This window comes from Embiotoca jacksoni, unplaced genomic scaffold, assembly GCF_022577435.1.
Source record: "Embiotoca jacksoni isolate LCO1_2020_lvr unplaced genomic scaffold, fEmbJac1.0.p SCAF_2, whole genome shotgun sequence".
Classification (NCBI taxonomy): Eukaryota; Metazoa; Chordata; class Actinopteri; family Embiotocidae; genus Embiotoca; species Embiotoca jacksoni.
The window spans coordinates 12,126,130-12,150,352 of record NW_027185340.1 but is presented as its reverse complement, the minus strand read 5'-3'; the positions used below and the strand labels follow the sequence as shown (position 1 = coordinate 12,150,352).

At 38.8% G+C, this 24,223-nt stretch overlaps 1 protein-coding gene across 1 annotated transcript in view; it reads left to right on the top strand.

Moving 5' to 3' along the window:
* The window catches only part of LOC138201251 (receptor tyrosine-protein kinase erbB-4-like), a 296,936-nt gene that overhangs the window by 254,911 nt on the left and 17,802 nt on the right, over positions 1-24,223 (top strand). Inside the window, exons 21-22 of the mRNA XM_069154588.1 lie at positions 20,882-21,037; positions 23,478-23,553. Coding sequence (XP_069010689.1) covers positions 20,882-21,037; positions 23,478-23,553 — 232 coding nt within the window. The remainder of the gene's footprint in view (positions 1-20,881; positions 21,038-23,477; positions 23,554-24,223) is intronic.

Sequence of the window (24,223 nt, the reverse complement as noted above, 5' to 3'; positions counted from 1 at the left end):
ACGGTGATGCATGATGACAACAACTCAACAAATTAAAAGAGGCTTCTTCAGGAACTTATAATATTGTTGTAGTGGTGTAGAGCAACTTACAATACAAACAGAAATAACATGGAAATAAAATGCTGATTAATCTGTTCATTGGTAAAATGTAATACAACAGCATTGCCACTCAGTTGCATTATTAGAATAAAATATGAAATGCTATTTTCGCTTAAAAGAAACATGAAAAGAAACACGGGGTTAAATGCTCTCCTCTGCCTATTTTCAGTCATTTAGCACCATTGTTTCTCCCGGCAGTTTTATTGCTGACGATGGGTCCAATGCATATTATTTGGTAATTTTACTCATCAAATTAATCACTGCTTGAGTTGTGTAAAAAAATGACACAACATTTGCTTATTTTCAAAATAGTCTCGTCTTCACTCTACGTAGCATCCTTGTTTGTTGTTTTCTTAATATAATACGCTTAAGTCAATCTTTGGCCACCAGAATTGCTGCGCATGTTATTGCTTTAATGTTTCATTACCTGCATGTGATTAAAATGTACTTATGTTATGAGTGTTGTTATTATATTATTATAAGTATATTATACTCATTTACATAAACATGAGTTTGAATACCTGGACATGAAAATGTGGTTGGCTATATGTATGCTTTCATACTGCATGCATGTGAATGTATTATAAACAAGTGTGCGTGAGCGTGTGCGCGTGCGTGTGCGCGTGCGCGTGCGCGCGTGTGTGTGTGTGTGCGCGCGCGTGTGTGTGTGTAGTTGGCCTGTTTAGGCTGCTGATGGATAGCTTGTCATCTCTAAGCCAGTGCTGCGACAGCTTGGACCCACTTCTCTTTCAATTAGTCGCCTGCCACTGTAGATTCCTCCTCCCCAGCCTCGCTGGACCCGACTCAAACCCTGCCTGTGTGTGTAACAATAAGAGAGCAACTGTGTGTGAAGTGCATGGCAATAGGAATAAATAAAGGTGTGCACATGCATGTGCATTATGTGGTCAGAGTGTAGATGATTGAATGTGTGAGTTTGAGTATGTGTGAGGATGTCTGGTTGACATGTCCACCTCTCTGCCAGAGACAGCTGCCAGCCTCTGTGACAGCTCACCCCTGGGTTGCAACACACCTGCTAAACCAGTGAAGGAAGGACTAATGGAATGAAGGGTGAAGCTGGACCAACTAATTGTGGTGTATCATGTATAACAAGCTGATCTGAAAATAGTGTTTTCTTTTTTTTTTTAATAGTTTTTCTTTTTGTTTGCTTAGTCTTGTTTTCCTTTCACGATGAAGTTAGTGTTGGAGTATATTGGTTAATTGTAAAGGGACAGTATGTGTATGCATTTAGGTTGGGCCACATCTTATGTCTTAAATTAACCATCAATACCGGAAGATATAAAATGGCGTGCATGACAAAAGATGTATTTCTTCCCTTTTTTCTTTTTTTTTTCAAACAAACAAAAAGGACATAATAGACATGAGATGCGCTTATATATCTTGTTGCTTCTCAACTGCACTTAGCTCTACTGTACATCACAGGTTACTGTCCAAGTAACGCTTTTGCAGGTACAACGTTCTATCTTCTGATGGACTATAAAGTGTCTAAATTTGGTGAAGCTATCAATCCTCTAGTCACAATCTCCGTAGAGTAAATTAAATAATAATTTTCTCCTCCATATTTCTGCAAACATGCACATTAGTTTGGCATTAATGCATTTTGTTACTCTCCACTGCTTTGAAATATGGATTCCATATTAATAATGAAATATGTGATAATTGCTTCATTAATTAGCCTAACATCATTTGTTTTAAAGATAGTTGCTATGTCACAGTGATTGAGGCAGGACATTAGGCAGGTTTACTGCATCTTGTTTTTTTTGTAATAGAAACACTCCTAAAGCTATGACCACAGATGGACATATTTCTCATCTTCTACAGAGTCTTTGACTCAACATATATCAGCCAGTGCAAGATAAAACCCAAACTCTGTTGAGCATGCTCCCCAAACTATCAATTTATGAAACCTTTTTGGTGTTTTAATAATGCACTTAGCAAGATGAGAGAGTAATTGTGAGGGGAAAAAAAGCAATCAAAGTCAAGTACAACCAACATGCCATTAAACCTTTTAATGATCTCAACCTCTCCATATTCCAGTTCACTGCAATTAGCAATAAACCTCTTAACGGGAGGGGACTCATGATGTAACTGCTTGAGCGCAGGTCAAGCCACACGGTTGCTCATACCGACCTGCTCCATCTGTTATTTTCAGTGGTCTTTGACTCATAGAGAGGCCACTGTAAACGCTGTAAGTGCCTATGTTTCTTCTCTTTTCAATTTGGTTTTAAGAAACTAAGTCAAGTACACAGTAGGACATAAGAAAACTGTTGTGAGTTGTGTTTTGTTATAGGTTACAAGTATGCATATGTGCAGTTGTTTTTCTGAAAATGTAATTTAAGTAAAACCACCCATCTAAAGTGAAAAATAATCTACACTCTACAGATCAATGTAACCCAGGTTCCCAACCAAGCAGTAATTATCATGTATATAGAAATATAATCCCATTCTGTTGGTTTCATGCAGGTTATAAATTAGAACAGTGGTGTTGTGGTGTCTTAGTAGTTGGGTCCATTGTGGCTTTAGCCGAATACCAACTTAACCTGTGGCCTGAGTACAAACAACTACAACTCTGGGTTAGAGAAAGGACCTTATCCTTAAGGTTTTTTTTTGGTATGATTTATTGTACACAAATATTTAACTATAAGGAATTTGGTTAAACACAAGAATGCATAGCGAGCCCTGTAACCCGAATAATCTAATGTTATTCCACTTAAATCAATCTACAGAGGTTACAAGTAACTGTAGGAGTGACCTCAGAGCACTCGCTGTATACTGAAGGTGCAAATTAAAGTTTCGATGCTGTATTTTTAACGTACTATAATTTTCCTGGAAGTGCAAGAATTCTGGCATGTGGGTTTGATAACCTGGTTTGTGGCATCTTGCAACAGAATAATGCGACACCTTCAGTGGCGGAGAGAGAGGAAGCTGAGAAAAGGTGTGTTTAGAGGCAGAAGTTTTTCACCTCAAACTTTGAGAATTATTGATTTATCCCTTGTAAGGATTTATTTGTGTGCTCAAACTGTCAATTTGTTTCATATTGGACACATCCAAATGAATCGCATGACCTCGTTCGCAATGAAGAAAGTCGAACTAGATGCACTTATGAGAGCAAGAATGCATGAATTAAAAGAATGTTTAGAATTCTTCCACAAGCAGTAAAAATATTGTTTGCGTATTGAAAGCGTATGTGATGTTATTAATCATCATAATACAGTACTACCAACTCCTCCAAAGCCCCTTGTCTCTGGTCTGCTGTTGTTTTGGAGCTTAACCACTCCTTTGAACTTCCAGCTGGTCCAGTAGCTCCCAGTTTCCCGTGATGGAAGCGTTACATCTGTCAGTGTAAATTAGATGTGGATACACCACATAGCTTTATAAGTATGCATTTTACACACGGCATAGTTGTTCCAGTACTAGTTGTTCATACGTTTAGGAGTTTGGGAAGGTGGTTGACTGATTAAACATTAGGTGACTGATTAGCAGTTGTGGCAAAACCTGAGGTTGGCTGTCAGTTGTGTGTGTGAGTAGCTTTTGGTTTGGAGTGAGCTATTCATGAGCAATAATGTGTTTTACTCATACAGGGATAAAGTCCGGGACATTGATGCATCCCTGTCATTTCATAACAATGACTCGCTGCCAGTAATTATTTGATGCATACAGTTGTTTAATGTACATTAAAAGAAGAGTGAAGTGCCATGATGAAGTAGATAACTTTCTCGCATGAGTATATAAGCCTGCTTATCTTGGTGGCAACTTGTAAGCACGCAAATGTGTTTTTGAGTCAAATCTGAATATTGTCATATTATGACTCCACATTGTTTCTACTTTCACTTTCTATATCCTTAACCAGTCATGCACCTCGGTGCCTGTGGACCCAGCTGATGCAGATTCCTATCCAAGAACATCTATAAAGCCAAAGCAGCATATTTCGAAAGCTCCCAGCTCTTTTCAAACCCTCTAGAGATCCCCTGTGCAATTGTCACAGCTCAAGGTTGTTTTGGGGAGTCATCAGTGTCATCTGAGAAATAAAGCAAATTAATCTAAACTATAGAAAAACCTGTCCCGCTCATTTCTCCTGATCAGGACTCAAGGTTTGGCATTGTTGAAGCTGTTATCATGGCCGAGACAGGATCCTCCTGTTTCAATATTGCTTTTGTTAGAACTCGTTGACGGAATGCAGTCACGTCTCACACTCCCTTTGGCAAACCTGGGCTAGCTGTAAAGGCCTAATACACTCACACACGTCGACACATCCCAAAGCCCAGAAGAGAAAGAAGTACAATATTTATAGCAGCTTCTAGTCCTCAGTCTATCCATGGCTTGCCACGCAATCACCTACAGCCACACACACACACACACACACAATAAAAAGTTATTGTGTGAATGCAGACACTTGCAGGGAGTTTCAAACACACACCATGATATACAGACAAATATGTGCACCCACACATACCTGTTGGACTGAGGAGATACCGTATGTATTATTTACTGGAACTACAGGGGACAAAGCAAACTCAGAATGAGTAAACACTGTCTTGGAAGGGAGGAGAGAAGTAGGAGGATGGAAATAGAGTCGAGAACTTGAGGAATGGACTAAGCAGTTCTATTTGTATGTATTCAGCTTTGTTTTCACCTCGCAGACAGGGTAGGTTTACTGGGTTTGTTATTTTTTTGGTTGTTGTCGCTGTATTTTTTTTTTCAAAAGATCAGGGTCCTGTGCTACACAGCAGGATTTGGGGGTTAGTGAGGTAACTGACAGTTTAACCTTCGGCTTTCAGGATTACGATGGCAGTTCATTTTTTTACCGGTATGCATCGCCGTGGTAATTTATGCTGCAGACCTGCTCTGGAGCAGGTTATGTTCGAGATAACACATTAAAATCAAAACATATAAAAGCACAGCCTGCTGACCAATCAATTCTATTGGAAAATCATGATCATACAAGATCCATGGAGCTCGCTGTGGAAAGACTCTTCAGAGACCAGCAAACCTCTTTTGCTCTCCCCAAGGATTGTTTAAATCGATATAGATTCTATTTTATGGTACTTTTTGTGTTCTGATATTGTCTTACAGTGGAGAGCGATTAAAGTCCTAAAGCTTTGTACTTTTTGTCATATATGAAAATACGCCTACCTTCCATTTTTATATCTATTTCTTATTTGCTCCCAAGTCTGTTTGACACCGTCGGGGTTGCAGCTGAAAAGAATAGGCTCCAATGGTCTTACATAAGTACATCTAAGCAACACAGTAACTTAATGGAATGTAATTATCATCAGATCTGCTAGTGCCTTATGATGGGGCAGTGACATTAGAAGTCTTTTCACTTACACAGTCACACAGTCGGCAATTTACTTGCCACGTTTCCTTCCTGCATTTGGCAGCTGCAACTGTGCTCCTTTCAGCCTGGATAATGTGTTTAACTACTTCATATTTGTCTAATGTCACGACTTGCTTTGCATTTGTAAAATACCCCGGTCTGCCGCCTGCACAGTTGTTCATGCTTGCGATTGGTCAGCGGCTGCAAACACCGCCTCTGTTATGTGAATGCGCTCATAGCTGCGTTGGAAACCTTGGGTTGACTGGTCGAGTTTAAAACACCCTTCGTGCGATCACATTTGTTAGATTTAGTGAAGCCAGCTAACAGAAAGATATCCTAGATATGTTGAAGCAGCTTTATAGTGCAGACCCCAGGTCCGTGATCAGAAACAAACACCATGAAAGAACCATTAAAACGAATCTTATATATTCTTATTAAATAATCCAGTAATCACAGAGCTGGCAGTTTGATTCCTGATTAAGAGTATTGAACCTTTTCTAAAAATCAGCTGGTATTTATACATACCAAGTCAAATAGAAAATACTTTTAGCATTAAATTTACATTGCAGTCTAAGGATACTATTTTTGTTTTGGTGAATGTTATTAACAATAGTACTGATAACTTTGACTTGCGTATAAAAGTCCTGCATTCAAAACCGTACTTAGAATTATAACAAAAATCAAAAGTGGAAGGTGCTACTACAATTAAATAAATGTACTTTGTTACATTTCAAAATTTATAGCAAAATAGGTCCTTAGAGTGTGTTTACAGTCAAGAGGGGAGTGATAAAACAGAAGAATATTCTGTTGAATATGACTTGCAGGACATCATAACTCAGCTGATGGAGATGCAGTGCACACACATTTTATTAGACATTTAATACTCAACAAACACACTTCAACGCACACTCTTTGCATCACGCCATTCCAGGGAATTCCTGCTCGATTACCAAGCTGCCAGCTTCGCAACAGATCAATCATAGATCACAGTTAATGTCTCCCGTTACGGAACCCTGTGATTGCCCTGTTATTATCCCACTAATTATGACTATTATCATTATTATCATTTCCCTATTACAGTTCATTACTCCAGAGCCGAAAAAGGATGGTATAATGGCCTAAGTGGCAGTTATTCCATTTATTGATTGGTGGGAAGGTGCAAATCTTGTTGCACGCTGTTTTCTCTCCTGACTGAAGCTGTCGGAGCACTGATGAGGCTCACAGGCCGCTCGACCATTTATCGCCGGGTCAGACTAATTGGGCTGTAAATTAGCAGACAAAATAACAAAAAGGGGGGAAGACAATCACAACACTTACAATGCAGAGAAACTGTGTTGTTTAGCAATCTTGTTGCAATGAAAAAAAGGGTGTTTTATTACAGTTTGCGGCCATCGACGATCAAACAACAACAAAACTACTAAAGAGAAATTGAGACCTTAGAATGCTTTTGTGCTCAAAATTTAAAAGAGAAGGCCTGCAGACAAATATTTTCATTGAAAGGAAGATTGCCTTCATCTTTTCTTTTTATAAAAGCAATCTTTAATCCTCTATCAAAATGAGCACATTTTCTTTTCAAACAAGCATACAGACAGGTTGGCATAAAGACCAGTACCAACACACATTCTGCAGCTAAACAGCAACCTGCTAGTAAATCTGTTATTTTCCCAAAATCAATAATTTATGCTTTTTTCTATTCAAAAACTGAGTTCAGGTTGTTGACGTACAATTCTGCACACTACATATTTACACAGAAGTATTGCCTTGAGCCAGATTTGCATCAGCCTGATTGCTGTATTGAACATGTGCATTGGACTCACCACCTTGTCCAAGTCTCATTTGAAGGAGATTTCAAAAACTACCAAGCAATATCTGCTTGAAAATAAAGAAGTGTACACACTTGAAGGCCCTTCCTATGGGCAACATTGCAGCTCAAATCGAGCACAGTTGATGTTTACTCAAGAGGTGTCTCAGCAGTGTGTTTCAACACACCCACCCCTTTGCAAACAACCTCAGGCAATCTCCATGCACTCCCTCACTGGAAAGCACAAACAACCCGGGCTGCTTACACTCTCAACACAAGCAGACGGATGGCTCACTTGATAGGGAGACTGTCCCATCTCTGAGAGGTGAAGACATTTAAAAAAAAAACGTTCACTCTAAATAGCTGTTGTCTCTCGCAGTCAGCAACCTTAGTCAGTAACTGACTCATAACCCCTGCTGTTTGTTGTATGCCAGGTGAACAAGCCTCACCAATGTGATTAAGGACAGAAAGGAATGTCGCGTCACGCCGCTGTTGGCAGAGCAGAATTTATTTCCAGAAAAGTCACATTTTTATGAGTCAAGACATACACACTTAAGTTCAGATTGACAACCATGCATTTTAGGAAATAAAGCCATAAGCTGTGAAATAGTTTCATAAGCCAAAGAGTCATACACATTGTTCACAGCTCATGGAGGCACACAAAACCACATACTCTGGAGGACAGTAACACAGTATGACATCAGTGATGAGATATGAAATGCAATAAATAAATTATTTTGTAAGTGTGATGTAATTTGGAACAACACTTGAGTGTGATCATTTCCCTTCTGTGGAAATTCATTTTGATCCATATCTTATCATGAACTTATAAAGGCTTAATGAATAAAAAAAGTCAAAAGTAATCGGGATGTCCACTAAGAACAGGCCGTTTTGTGTCTGTGTCTTAAAGGCTCATTGATAACAAAGACCCTCTTTTCTGATTGGCTGCCTCTTTTCAGATTGATAAGCTTGATAATGTGTGAGACATCGAGTTGGCGTCGCCGTGGTGATACGCACGGATAAAACCCTGACATTGAACTGTATGGTTCACTGTTGGACTTCAGTATTCACAGCTTAGAACTCAGTTTTACTTAAAAAAAACAACAACATGTATTTCAATTTAGTAAATCACAAAAGAAGCTGGGACAATAGGAGTGTTTCTCAATTTAAACAATGTGTGAAATAGTTAAAATTCAGTTTCAGATTATGTGATTACAAACCAATAAATAAAGATTATATTGATGGCCTCAGAAAAAACAAGAAGAGGAAAGTGAGGGACCTAATTTTCTGTTGGCCAAAACAACCTGATAGAAAACAAAATTATTTCTCTCCTTAAGAGGTCAGATGCATTTGTTTTTTACCAGCTCACTCCTTTTCTGTTTACCATTTTCAATTCCTTTTAGGTTTTCAATGCCTTTGAAAGCTTCACCTGCCACTAAATGAGCAGTGTGTCTCATTAATTTCATCCCTTTTCTTGTCATTCATTTGACTTCAAAACTGTGTTTGTATTACTTTGTGCGGATGCTTTGCACAGCATATTTTATTCAGCAGTAAGGTATGACTCATACTACATTTAAACATTCAGATGGGGATTTCATTTATATTATTGTTTATTTGCCAATGAGTCAATATTACTTAATTTATAGTGCTGGGAGTACGAATTACTTCTGCTGCTGGCCAAGTACCTCTGGTCTCATTGCAAAACACACAGAAACACATATATGCAAGCAAATGAGCTAATAGTGCTAAATCAACTGAATAACTGTTTGACAAATGGACTGCCAACCAAAAAACCTTTCCGTTTTATACACACAAATCAGTTATATGTACTGATGAGTGTGCAAACATTTTATAAGGGCATGTCAAAAAGATCGTAGAAACGTAAAATTGTAGAAAGACATTTTAACGGCATGCAATAAAAGAAAAACATCAGGTTTATATAATTTGATGCCCATAGTTATAACATGTGCATCAGTTCTGTGCATGCTACTTTGCTTAGTTGTTTACATAATGTTGGGTATTTTTCACACCAAGTAAATACAAATTTATGTAGGCCTACTTGTTTTTAACTTTTTACCATTGTGTCCACACTATTCAAAAAAGTGTTAAGTTTGGGGCCCTGAATACACACACACACACACACACACACACACACACACACACACACACACACACACACACACACACAAGTAGACATATCATACATATATCTAACCAACAATAAAAGCACTTTTTTTGTAAGGGCTTTAAGGGTTGTTACTCAATACCAATGAGCCAGCTGTTGAGATTTTTGGCTGTCACTTTCATGTCTTCCAAAAAAACTGTCCCTTCAAATGCACCATCTGTAATAATTATTAGAGGATTGAACATGTAATAATGCTTTAGCGGATATTTTGATGGATTTCAGCTTTAATTAGCGTGCTGGGCTCCCTCTGTTCTGATTTACTGCTTGTGCAAATTACAGGCTACTGTAATTGGAGAGGACACAAATTGAGTGGGTCTGTGCCACAAACTTGATTACGTGGCTGCAGCTCTTTGGCTGGTAAAAGAGGCTGACAAAGTCTGCTGCTTCTTTATGCAGCTTTTTAAGAATGACATTTTATGCTGCGTGTACTCATTGACAAAGACAGTAAGCAAGTCAAAAAGAGAAAAAGCAAGACAGAGAGGCAAATTACAGCATGCCAAATACATTAACATATCCATCTGGTGTCTCATTCTTCCTCCACTCTCACTCACCCCATTGGCCCCTGCTGCCCCTATCACTGGGCTTGTGTGGGCCTGTCCAGGACAAGGTCATGTTGTTGGCGTATGTTATGAATCTGCCACCTGATCCCAAAAATGCCTGTAGGGACCTGGCGCACCGGCGTGCTGGCAGGGTGGCAGTAGGGACTCTGTAATGGTAAACTGACAGGAAGCAAGACTGGATGGTACAATCCAGGTCACACATGCACAAATAATCACATTTACACTAAGCGGCATCATCTTTTCTTTATTTCTAGGGTTTTCTTTTAACTCTGTTTAACTGCTCTTTTCTGTTTGTTCTTGTCTTTCCTCATCTTCATATTGCAACAATAATTTGAATGTATTCATCTTGTTTAATGTGCATTTAACATGGTAAACAAGACATGACATATGTGTTTTTTCTGCAGGTATTGACAGTCTCTGCACTCTTGTTGTCAGGTTCTATGTGGGTAGTGGTCACTTGTCATTTGCATATAAGGTGTGTACAAATCTGAGCGCAAAGCAAGTGTTTCTTAGTGCCCTAATTAATTATAGGTGTGTTACAGACATAAGAATTAAAAAAAAAAAAAAAAAAAAAAAAAAAAAAATCAGAGTGTTTGCTCCTTTAGAGGGTTTGCCAAGTAGAGGAAACTGATCTGCCTGTGTGTAGATTGATGTACACATTAATAATCTTACACATTGCAACCTTTCTATTTATAATCTTTACAATGTGCACTGCTGTATGTCCCTGTGTGAGTAACAAGCAGAGGAAATGAGTGCCCTGTTAGCACATATTGCTATCTTAATAATCCATTCTTAAAATAATAGTAAAATACTGCATAATTAACTGAAGATCAGGTAAAAAGACACATGGCATGTGTGAGTGACAAAAGGAGGTACTCCATAAGATGAAGACAGAAAAGTACAGAGTAGATTATGTGTTAAATTAACACTGCAAACCTCAAGTGCATTCATGCTGTGCTTTTCTTGTTATGATGGAGATTAAAAATCATGCATTCTAAAATTACAATCACATCAGTTAGAGTAAATGTTAGAGTTTAGTGAACCGGTGCCCCTGCAGAGACAGAGAGAGACAAATGAAGAGTGAGTTGCTGAAACAAGCCATTTCCAAACCGTTGTGTAGCCCTTCACTCTGACCTATCAGTGTTAGCTGATTCGGTTAAAAAGGAGAACGATGGATGTATTTCTGCTGAGTGTTTAAATCCCTCTGCCCTCTCCATGCATACACCTGCTTTTTGTGTTCTGTGTCATTCTTTTTTTCTGGTCTTAAATGTGTTAGTCTGCACAATATACCCTTCTCCCAACCTTACCTAAACCTCTCATGCACCATAAGTACATATATGTTGCTTATTTTTCTGTCATCACAATCTCTATGCTTTCTTGCTATACATCATATAGTTCTGGCAGTGCAAACTTTTTTTTTTTAAATGACAAAAATTAGGTCGATCATATCATGTCACAGTTGACCCAGAGCTTTTCATCATCCAAATAAAAGAAAAATACAAACATAATTAATTACCAAACATGCAGAAATCAATTGATTTAATGGTCATGTGAAACCTCTTGAATTTTCACTATAATGTCCCCCAATCTTAGGGTGTACGGTGGTGTGCAGACATGATGGCTCTGATTAGTCCCACTTTCTCTGGGCAATATTGTGACTTATTATTTAATTAAAAATCAAGAATTTCGCCCTTTAAAATTGTCCACCCATACCTGAAAAATGGTAATAACCTGTCCATCTTAATGTCATCTCAAACAGTTTTGTCTCTCCATATCCAGATAATAGGCAATCGGTTTTCTGGAAATTTGAATTAGGCAGAGGTAAAAATTTAAACTTTTGCTGGAGTTTTTCAACTCTGACTAGGTGATGGGAACAAGGTGACTCATCATAATTAATTATATATATATATTTCATTAGAATTCTATCTCTTACCCCAAGACCCGAAGGTTGGTCAGTTTGGCCGTGAAGTTGTGAAGCTGTTACTGATGGAATAGGTTGTTTTTTTTGTTGATGTTTGTTTTTTCCTTAGTTAGAAAAATAGCCTCAGGCTTAATGTGGTTAAATTGAGCTGCAAAAAAGTAGCCTTCATCACATCCAGTACACAAGTGACTGTAGCTGGCATGTTTTTATTGATTAAAATTAAGGCTTTTGCTATGAATTTCTCAGATAGTGGACGTTCAAAGCTACATTTTAAATAAAATTTCCCCATAAAGCTGCTTTTAATATATCTGCTTTATTTGCATGGCTCTACCATTGTTCTTTATTCCCCTCTCTCTCTCTGCTGGAGCATTTCTTCCTGTCCCTCCTTCTGTGGGTGGTGAGGTCAAAAGATACCTTTCATACATTCATTCATAAGAGCCAGCTGGATGAAGGGCTTCAAAAATATTAGCTCAACTCTTTGCTTTTTCTTAAGAAAAGATCTCTGGAGGCTTTTCTTTCTTTTATTGTTTGTTTATTTCACTTAATTCATACCACCGCTTATGTGAACATAATGAATTCTACTTATTCAAAACAAAATCTGAATTCTTAATGTGTACAACAGGGAAGAAAATTTCTCTCCTCATTGCTAAAATGCATTAGTCTATAAAAATGTGCTTAAACTGCCTAATAGTCTCGAGATAAAATATTTTTTCTACAAGTAAAGTCATTGTTAAAGTTTGGATAAAACACTTGGATTCTTGAGGAGATTTGTTTTTTTTGTTACTCCCTCAGTCTCTCAAATGTTTTCATTTTGTACTTATCTCACACAACCAATGAAGCACACCTGCTCTTTATCTTCATCTCCTGTGAAAAGACATGAATAAAATTAAATTTAAAAAAAAATCTGACAACAAACATCACACTTCTGTCAGATTCCGAACAATCCAATGACTTCAGAATTTCAGATTAAATTCTGAATAGATTTTTTTTTTCTAGCTGGAAGCCACAGAAATGAATTTGACGACGAGAGAATTGTAACTAAAAATAAATCTACAGACGTGCTCGAGTGAGGTCATTCCCTGCTCAGCTGCCATAGTGGCAGTTACAGTGAAGAGGTTGAATCCCTTTTAGAGTGATGGCTGCTTGACAGCTCCTCAGCAGCAGAATATAGTGACCCGTTCCCCCCCGGAATCACATCCTCATCTCTCACATACTCTAGGATACCACTGTCATGAAATAAAGCTAAATCTCTTACATCATCCCAAGTTAGTTGATGTCAGTTACAAATCATTTCTCAGTTATCCATCATCATTCTAAAACTACAAAATTGCATGTGCCCGCTGGTCTTTAAACGTTGCCCTCTGTAGTGTTCGCTAAAGGAAGTGATTATTCATGATGATCACGTACAGCGAGTCTTGTGTTTCAGTTAAAGAATCTTGTCTCAACCCTCCCACCAACCCTGCTGAATCTTTCGGTGAGCCAGATGCCTGACATGACTGCAAGAGATAACAAAAATACTTCCAACAAGGTTTCCACACACTCCATGTGTTTCCTAAACAATATTTTCAACGAGTCAAAGAGAAAGACAGAGTAACCAAAACTAAATGGTAGCCAGCATATGTCATTGTAATATTACACAGTGGTTATTCATAAATGTTGGATCTATTGCTTGTCAATCACAGATGCTCCCTTTATGTTGGACACCTTTTGTTGGTAGCGGTGCAGACAGCTCTGCTGTCTGGGGTAAAAGCCAGTGAATGAGGTTTAGAATAGTGTTTGTTTTATTATCAAGTATCTAATTATATAAGATACTTGATAATAATTGTATTTGCTCTGTTTACAAGTGCACAATTTGCTTTTTTTCAAGCACTACTTGCTCACAACCTTGAAATTCCCTGCATTAATATAGTTTTATTATGAAGCAAATGAGCCTTGAAGTGCTAAAATGAATGCAATTGATAGGCCTTACTGCAATAATCTTTGCGCACTACCAGTGGTGCACGTACCACAGTTTGGGAATCAGTGCTCTAGAGGGTACCGAGTCAGTGTTAACGGATTTGGACACCAAAAAGCATTGCAGTTGAAAACAGGGTTAGGCTGAGAAAAATATAACGGTCTGGGTTAAATGTTACACGGTAGCAATTGCGTTAGGTTTAGGCATAAAAACTTTATCATTCTTTGTACTTTGTCACAGGACCTCCATCTTTGACCCTGGTCACTAGCTGGAGAGAATATAAGTGGAAACATTTTTGAGAAAAAACAGTTACCTTGCTTTATCAAAGGTTTTGTTTGTGAGTCGAAATGCCAGTGCTTTCCAAGTAACTTTACATAAAGTTGTCATAAAGTACACTTTATATACTGTCCATCTCTACACCTCACTCAGCGTTACTACCTATGAATTGACTGTTTTATAACAATAGTTCACATCGTTTGCTCCCAGAATAAGTACTCATCCCAAATTGGCCATTAAATTAAACGGTTTGAGGGCGGCACGGTGGTGCAGTGGTTAGCATTGTCGCCTCACAGCAAAAAGGTTCCGGGTTCGAATCCGGTCCTGGGCCTTTCTGTGCGGAGTTTGCATGTTCTCCCTGTGCTTGCGTGGGTTCTCTCTGGGTTCTCCGGCTTCCTCCCATCATCCAAAAACATGCACCTCAGGTCAGGTTACCTGGCGCCGCGCTAGTGGCAGCCTGCTGCTGCAGCAGCTCCCCCCTGAGAGACCCCCTGCTGTAGTAAAGAAATTTCCCCTCGGGGATTAATAAAGTGTATAAAATCAAATACAAATTTTTTAAAAAATTAATTTTACATATTGTGATATTGGTTGTTATTTTAAAATAATTCAAAGGGTGCAAATGTTTTGCTGAGATACTAGTTGATGGAATTTGTGAGGGTTGATGCTTATACAAGCTCATCTTCTCATTCATTATTACAGCGTTCAGCTCTGCCTGTCAGAGCACAGGTTAGAGAATAGATGCAGTATAATAGGTCACTTGGTGAGTGAAGCCCTTAACTTGACTCCAGCTGGCATTTGAATCACTTCTCTAACCCCTTTTATTAATGCTGAACCTGAGACAGCAGCAATAGAGAGACTAGAGACTTAATTCTGCAAAAAGATTAAGGCCAGCTTGATGCTCTGAGGCATCCGTGAATTCTTTACGCACAATTGAGGATTGTCTGGGCGTACTAATGCGTGTGAGTATGTGTAATAATTCTAAACTCAACACTTGCTGGCATGCATGCCAAATTATCTGTTTTTAACAGCATATCATATTTGCATACAGAGTGTGTAGAGCATTCGAAACACAGCAGTGTGTCACACAGAACACAAGAAATCTACATGCTTTTTTTAAAAACATTTTTAGAATCTGTGCAGGTCAAACCATCGCAAATATTGCTTTTCTCACAGTATCCCAAATTTTGTTTCTGAGGTCACAAAAATGTCTAGAGAATAAGGTGAAGATGAAGAAACAATACATTGGTATTATGCTTTCATCCCAGTACACAATGCAATAAAAAGTGTCCCTGAATTTTTCTGTCTGATAACTGTTTGGAATGTTACTCACACTTGAAATGAAATTCATATTATTGCTCTGTAAAGTATTTTACTGTGTGATTGGGAATTGAATCTGATGATTGCATATGGTGTTCATTCAGTTACACTCATGAGACTGGTTGTGTGGGTTTCGCGCATGTGTGTGTTTGTTTGTGTTCATATAAGAGGGACAGATCCCCCCTATGCTGTGGTGGATTTGGCATTAAGTGTTCATCAGAGAATAAATGTATATGGACAAGGTTCCCCCCTCCCCCACAAACTGCTAACCCAGTCTGAGCACAGACAAATTGTTCACATTCAATCTGCCCCCTAATGTTGTTTACTAAATTCACTCTGACACAAAATGAAATGAAAGCCTCCCGCTTTCATCATTATTGTGTTATCATTCCCCCCTTTTCTCTCAGTCTCTCCTCCACATTGATCTGATTTGTTTCACCACATTCCTTAAACAGTGACTCACTTTCTTCAATGCCCACTGGGATCTTTTTATATCCAAAACATACATTAAACATGTCCTGCGTCAAACAGATGCTCCACTGATGTCACAAACCTCCAATAAAACTGCACAGTTATTCACAATATCAGAACACAAAACAGAGAGTCACTAAACATCCTGTGCCCTCCAGAAATACTGGCATCCTTGTTAAAATGAGCCCAAGATGCATAAAAGAGACAAAACAGCACAGATGAGTCAGGCTCTCTTGCTGCTGACTACTTAGTATTATAAAATTAAAACCATTCAATGTACCGTTTTTTACGGATTCTAGTTTCCCGAACTTGAAAGGAATATCTTAAAGCAGGTGAGCCCTACCAAGCGAAATTATGGTGGCATACCAGGAGATCCAACAACAAATTCCTCTTGTGTCACTATACGGGCATAAATCTCCAGCAAGAGACGTCACTCCTCCACCAGTATAGTGGGCAGATCACACACACACACACACACAGACAAAAGAGAACACACAAGAGGTTTATAGAGCCTCTGTAGGATGTTCAGTCTCATTAGAAGTGTTTCCTCATGAATAATAATGTGTGTGTGTGTGTGTGTGTGTGTGTGTGTGTGCGTGTGTGTGCGAGTGTGTCTGTGTGTGTGTGTGTGTGTCTGTGTGTGTGTGTGTCCTGCCAGAGTAAACAACAGTGGGAAGTGCCAGTCAGTGAAAAATGGGCACCATCTCTCCTCACTCTCCTCGTATTGATTTAATCTCCAGCCCTTTGCCACCTCGCCGCCGAATCTGTCTTCAGGGAAACACGTCTGAGGACAATACCGTCCACTTGTGTTTCATCCGCGTGGCTCTGTGGAATAAGCATAAATAACCGTGGCGGGAGGTCAGAGTGGTTTCCGAGGGAGTAGCAATTTTCTTGACTCTTGAGAGGGCGGTTCAGGACCCCGCATGTAGCACTGCTTATGCCCTTTTCACATTCTTCTTCTAAAGCACAGAGCAGACAGTCCATCCACAAGATGATCAATCAGTCTCTGGCTTCTTTAACCTGGCGGAGTAAATTTGATGTTGGACATCAAAGACATGCTTCCCATCAGCTTTGTCAAAAGCAAATGTTTTCAGAGTTTGATGGCCTTCGTTAAGCATTCGTTGGGGGGTTATTTTCGCTTGAAAAGCTCATCCCTACTGAAAACTATGAAGGTACTTTTGTGTCTTTTTATACATAAAAGACAAACCCACCAACAGAAACTCTTCTCACCCATGAGTATTTATCCCGCCCATTACATCCAACTCAAACTTTTTGTGGCAGAAGCAAAATTCTCAAGTCTATGACCCAAACCAACAAGACTGTAAGGGAGAATTTGTTTGCAATCCAGATAATATCAGTTTCAGTTCATATATTTGTACTTACAAACTTTATTGTTGATTGCAGTGTGAGAAATTTGATCTCAAAACCGTTAAGACACCAAAGTACCTTCATATTTACCGTAGTGCTGTCACCCGGTGCAGAAACTTCTACCTATAGGTTTTTGTAACACTTGTACTTTCCTGAAATTCTGATGGTGGTGATTCAAAGCCTTGACTCCTCTGCTTCTAGTTATTCTAGAGATTTTCCCTCTTGGCCTGCTTTCCCATGTAAAACCTCCGTGTTCAGGGTTTAGGGCAGAGGCCTGATCTCCACTGATTGGAAAGCAGCCCTCGTCTGGAGGTGCGATCATAACAGAGTCTGTCTGAAGCCCGTGGATTTTCTCTGGTGGCAAGCTTACCTGAAATACAGCTTTCACCACTGACATCAGCCTGGCTGTCACATCCAGGTTTGCAGCAATTACAAACCTCTGGCAGTGAGTCGTTCTCATCATGTCCACATGGGAGGCCAGTGAATGAGAGCAACCGAGTGGGAAAAAAAAAAAAAAAAAAAAATAAGTTTGTTCCTTACGCACGTCTGCAGCCACTTCCCACTCCGCACATACTCCATCACCTCCCCCTCTCAATCTCATTGTGCAGGCAAATTAAAATTCACGGGTTGCCAAGCCATCCATTCTCCCTCCACTGCTTAATTGTCTCGAAAATTGAGGAGATTACTGGGCGCGATTTATGTACAAATAAGAATCTGTCAGAAAGCTGGCAGTGGATACCATGACATACACACACACATGGAGTTGACGACTTGGGAGCCACGGGCATGGGATACCTTAAATCCCAACCTTTATCTCTTTCAGTTCTGCTCTGTCTGCAGCACTTTAGGCCATGTATACTGGATGTTAAAAAAATGTAATAAGTATTTTAACTTATTGTAACTTTGATTACTTTTCTTAAAATGTGGGAAATGAAGCTGAAAGTGCAAAAAAAAACTATTTAAACACAGCAGTGTAAACCTCACAACAAACCTCAACACTGATTACTGTCAAACATTTACTAAAAGTTCTTATATATTACTTGAATTAAGACTGAACTGTTTTGATTTTAAAGCACAACCACCAAAACAAATCACAAGTATGTAGATCACAACTGACTGCTCCCATAAACTTAAACCACATTTACATTCAGGTCAACTCCAAGTGATGATAAAACTATCAACAGAGCTGGGTGCTGTTCAGTTTTTGAACACTGGTTCCTGAACGGCTCTAATTTAAATATCGCACCTTCTTTTTCAATGACATGGTCAACTGCCTGTATGTGGTTGCTTTGACCAATACACATTGATTTGATTGACAAAAGAGAGGCGGTGCAAATTCAAACAGGAAAACCGATTCAAAACAACAATTCAAATTTGAGTGCCAAATGAATGGTGACCTGTGTAGACATAAACACAGAGCATTCCTGCAGGGAGAAAAAGATGCAAAGCAGCAGCATCATGTTGTCTTCCACATATTTCAGTGCAAAAATAATATATTCTGACAAAACCCCTTTTTAATCACCAACATTTTGTACAGTAACTGTAATTTGATTAGATATGTTTTCTTACTAACTTATTAGGGTTATATTTGTTTTGTAATTTCATTACATAACTCTGTTAGATTAAATAAGTTACCCAAAGCAACGTGGGAATAGACTATTTTATTTACAGAGGTCAGCTATTAGGCGCTAAGAAATTATTTATTTGTCAGGAGGTCGTTGAAAGATTCACATGAATATTGATCGGCTTTAGATTAAACATTGCAGTCGCAAAAACTTGCATACTAAGTCATATTGTACATTTATCACCAACATTTTGGGTGATCAACACATGTGCATGGCAGTGCGTGGTAGCTGTATATTATTTGTATCGGTCATATTCATTTGTCAGATTAATCCAGTAACATATTGCCAAGCAGCGATTGTTAGCAGCTCAGTTAACATTTGTCTCCGAAGTGCTTGTTGAGCATTCCTACAAGCTAAAGTGAACAGCAGTTGAATAAATTGCCAATTACTGGCAATGTGAACATACATTTATGTGATATAGACATTTATTCATATAACAACTAAAAAAGGTGGATATTTGAAGTCTGTGTGTGCGTGATTATTTTATTGCGGTCTTTTATCTATTAACTTTGTCCACTGACACCCTGACACAGATACAGGAGGCAGTTGCATCTGCATGTTAGTTGCATGTGTGCAGGTGCGAGTGTGAGCTTGTATGTAAATGTGCAGGTGTGCATTGAAACCACGTGTTCTCCTGAGGGGGAGACAAATGAGGCGTTGTGATTATAGCCTTACCAATGTAATCTCACCTCTTAGACTACCGTAATGCTCAACCCCACCTTTCCCCTCCTCCTCTTCCCATCCACTCCTCCTTTCATTCCAGCCCATTGCAGCTAAATCCAATTTGTTATGGTTTCAAATAAGACCTCGTTTTTCTGTCTTCTCGCCACTTCAAACAAAGTGGCTTCTGTTATTGCTCGTCCAATTTGAAATAGTCCCCACCCCCCGCCCCCGTCTTTCTTTCTCTCCAGGTCCACTCCTGCAGCGATGCACAATAGGCAGTGGAGAATGTAGATGTGTAGCACAAGATGTAGGAACTGAAAGGTTTTTACAAAGCCATACGGAAGTGTTCTTTTTTTTTTTGTGGCTGGAAGCATTATTGGCATTTTGTGTCAGTCTGAATTTGTCCTATTGGAGTTTTGTGGTGATACAAATTCTGAGGGGTCGATACTGCCATTGGGTTATTATATTATATTATATTTCTAATAATAAGTAATATATTAATTTCAATATGTGCATTTCCAGGCAAAGAAATGCATCTGATTTGTGTGTGTGTGTGTGTGTGTGTGTGTTCGTGTTCACTCCTCTAGTGCTGTCCATGTATGACATTCAAAATGTGTTTTTAGTTGATCTGTACTTTTTAGTGAAAAATGAGGCAGTTATAACCTAGAAATTTGTGTTGTGGTTTTATCACTTGGATAATTAATGTAAACAGCTGATAATATCGAAGGGAAATGTATGTTCCGTTTTTAAGGGCAGATAATCATTATTAATTAAAGTAGGGACAGCAAGATAGGACTCAGACACGGTTTCTTAATTGTTCGATAAATGTATTGAAGGGAATGTTTTACTCCAACATTCCTCGCCCCTGTGGGTCCTGTTATTAATTGAAAACCTGCCCCTGGGTTGATGCTTATGGATGCTGTGTTTATTGCATCGCCAAGCATTTGGCAATTACGAAGGCTTTTCCACAGTCTAGTTGTTGATTGATGGGAATTACAACTGTAAAAATAACAGTGTGCTTGTAATGATGATGACACAAATAATTATAAAAATTCTAATGTAGACTTGATGGTGGTCGTGATGATGATGATGATGATGATGATGATGATGAAGACAGATGGTGATGTTAAATGGGAGTCAGACCTGCATGTGTGTGGGCTGCATGTTGCTGAGCACACTACTGAGCTTACTGATATCTGCGTTGCATATAAATAAACTCAATAGAAAATAATAAATAATATCTGTGTGTGTGTGTGTGTGTGTGTGTGTGTGTGTGTGTGTGTGTGTGTGTGTGTGTGTGTTGCAGGGAATGATGTATCTGGAGGAGCGGCGACTGGTCCACAGAGACTTGGCAGCCCGAAATGTTCTTGTCAAATCTCCGAACCACATCAAGATCACCGACTTCGGGCTGGCTCGCCTGCTGGATGTGAACGAGAAAGAATATAATGCTGATGGAGGAAAGGTAAATCATAGCATCACTTTTAGAAACTTTATTTACACTGTCTCACAAAAAAATTGAATAATTTGTATGTTACATTTCACGTCTTCGATCATCACAATGAACTGTAGGACTGGGGTAGATACAATGAGCCCCTGGAATATGTCTGACTGCTTCAAGTGGTGAATTCTCCTATATTTATTCACTCATACATTAAAGAACTTTTTGTTCACATATTCACTTTCTTCCTGAGATTTAGAAAGGAGGATCATGACCAAATATGAAGCTACTGCTTGCAGCTGTTAAGCTATATCTAATTACTTCTAGGGGGGAGCAGAAACTTTTTTTTGTATGCAAGAGTCAGAGTAACAGTTTACAGTCGGGGCTGGAAGGGAAAGTGGACTGCGGTGATTCTCACATGTATGACGGCTTTATGAATCTGTCATATGAACGTGTATAGAAGAAAAAAGGAAATTAACTGGAGAAATGTAAGAGAAGGAATCCGAGTGTTTCTGGACAGTTCTGTCAGACCTACCAGTTGAGAAGATAAAATGAGATGTCAATGAGAAGTCCTGGCCAGATTCTTTGCAATCCGACAGGTTTGTTTTTGCATCCCTGGAATTACTTTAGTTTCATTTTGTGGACATGCAAAATTCTAGCTTTTGTAATTCTATGACATTTATTGTGAAGTTTGCTCATTATTAAAAACAACAATGACCAAAAACAAAGGAACCTCATTACTTTCACTAATCATACAGTTGTTCTCAGAGTTCTGATATAAGATTTGGTTGCACACCTTGGGTGTTTGATTAACTGTTTTATCGAGCTGCATGTCCATAAAGAGTACTGTGTGAAAAGATTTTAAGATGAGAATTCGGTAGAAAAATTTGGTTTTGCAATTATATAAAAACTGTCAATTTTCATTCTCTTACAATAACTGAGATAACACACACAAAACGTGCAATTAGACCTTAAAGTTGCCATCATTGTTGATCCTGTTTTCATTGTCATATCCAGCTCTTAATGCATCAATGATTGAAATCAAACTTCCACCGAACACAAACACATGGGAATATTGGTCAGTGTTCGGAGTGAACATCAATGCAGTTGGTATGTTGGTTGTTTTGAGCTCCACGTTAAGGTCCCGGATTGACATATAACCTAATTTGTGAGCGTTAGTGGATCTGATTGACAGATTTGAACAGCTCAGACCCACCAGATCAGTCATTTAAGCTTATATAGTGTCCCACTGCCTAAGCCTCGTATTGAGCTAACTCTGCAAAAAAGCAGATAAATACAATGATGAAATATTCATTTAAGAATATCTGAATTTGAAATGCAATTGTGAGGCATCAAAAATATTGTTGATGAAATGTTTTAATAAGAATTACATTTTATGATTCTGTCTTTAACTTTTGAAACTAACTTGTGTAGATATTGATATTTGTAGCATCGCTGCTGGTCTTGTTAATGAGCATTGTTTGTGCTTTTTATTACCATACTAATATCTCATGGATGATCATTTGTGCCTTGAATAAGAGGCCGTGTTATCTACTTCTATTATCTGATGTTTAAGGTATTTGGTTTTGAGATACAATATTGTTGAATTACTACTTTGGTCCGTACCACTGACACGTTGTAAAAGACAACAATAGACATTAACATTAATGAGGGTTTCATATCCTGAGGGAGGAACTGAGCCCATCACAAAAGACCGTTTCAGCGGAGTGAAATACTATTCAGCTCTATTGGACCGTTTTATTTACCTTTGGGGAGCAGAGATCTCAAAACCCCACAAACGTAGTAAACAAATATGTCCTTGGTGCTGCGTGCACATGGGCTTCTGACCTCCTCTAATCTTTGTTTATCCTTTGCCTCTTTTGTGTTTTGTTTTCAAACCCGCTTTTCTCAAGAAAGCCCATTTCATCCTCTCTTAGCCCTCTTCCTGGCGTGTCCATCATGGTTTATGTCAACGATGAGCGCTGTGGTATTATCCCCTCAGCTGAGTGAAAGACGGGCACTCTAACCTTCGACATACCCCTTCCCTCAACCTCCATCACTGTAATCAATAGAATTGGCCTTCAAATCTAATCACAGTGTTAAGCTGCATCCCAGACCGCCCTGCTTTTTGCCTCAGCTTATTTCAGTACAGCTGGTGTGTGTGTGTGTGTGTGTGTGTGTGTGTGTGTGTGTGTGTGTGTGTGTGTGTGTGTGTGTGTGTGTGTGTGAGAGAGAGAGAGAATGTTTGTCTTCATCAGACCTAGTTTTCTTTCATTCTGCTGTCCCTCTCTTCTCTCCAGTGTGTTTGACACAGACAGTTCTGCCAACTCACCAACAGATGTTTCAAACTCAGATGATCCAGTCGCTGTCATTTTCCTCCTCAGTATAAAAGAAAGAGATTATTTTGGACTCCTGTTAATGTTGCATTTATGTAATCCTGACACGCTGTGCTCCTACCTGGCAGATGCCCATTAAATGGATGGCCCTGGAGTGTATCCATTACAGGAAGTTCACCCATCAGAGTGACGTTTGGAGTTACGGTAAGCTTCAAATCTCATTTCAGGGGAACTTGTCGGATTGGATATAACCATTCAAGTTTAGTACTTCTTCTAAGATCTTAATCACACAAAGTTTATTTAGATAACCAAAATGGCAAAAAAATGGTCGGTCAAAATGCTCTCCAGAATATGAGGTAGATATCTTTATTTGTCTTGCAAATTGCTCGAGGTGTGTAGCAGATTTATTTTAAGCCTTTTTTGTTAAAAAATAAATAAAGCTGGCATCATATTTGATTCAGCTTTTAAAACTCCTTTTTCAACCAGCTCGGTCATTAGTAGTATTCTGAGTCACGTTTGATTTAAACTATCCGTATGGCTTCATGCATTCGTGTCCCCAGTTGTCCTCTGTGACCTGAAGCAATTGCAGCTCCATCTTATTGTGTGCATTTACTCTCCTTGCTACTTATTAGCTGATTAATGTGATTAAAACTAAAGAGTGCTGAAAGTTCAAAGTGGCAGATGACTTTTAAGGCTGTGATTAATTCCTCTCCTCCACTCATCGTCTGTCCTCTGTTGAGTTGTGTTCTCTTATCTTGACCTCTTCTTTACCCACTGTTTTGTTGCTTTCTCTTTTTTACACTCTTACTCTCTCTTTATCTCAACTCCTGTGATCTCTTCTTGTCTCTCTCATCTTTTGATTTTTGTCTTTTTT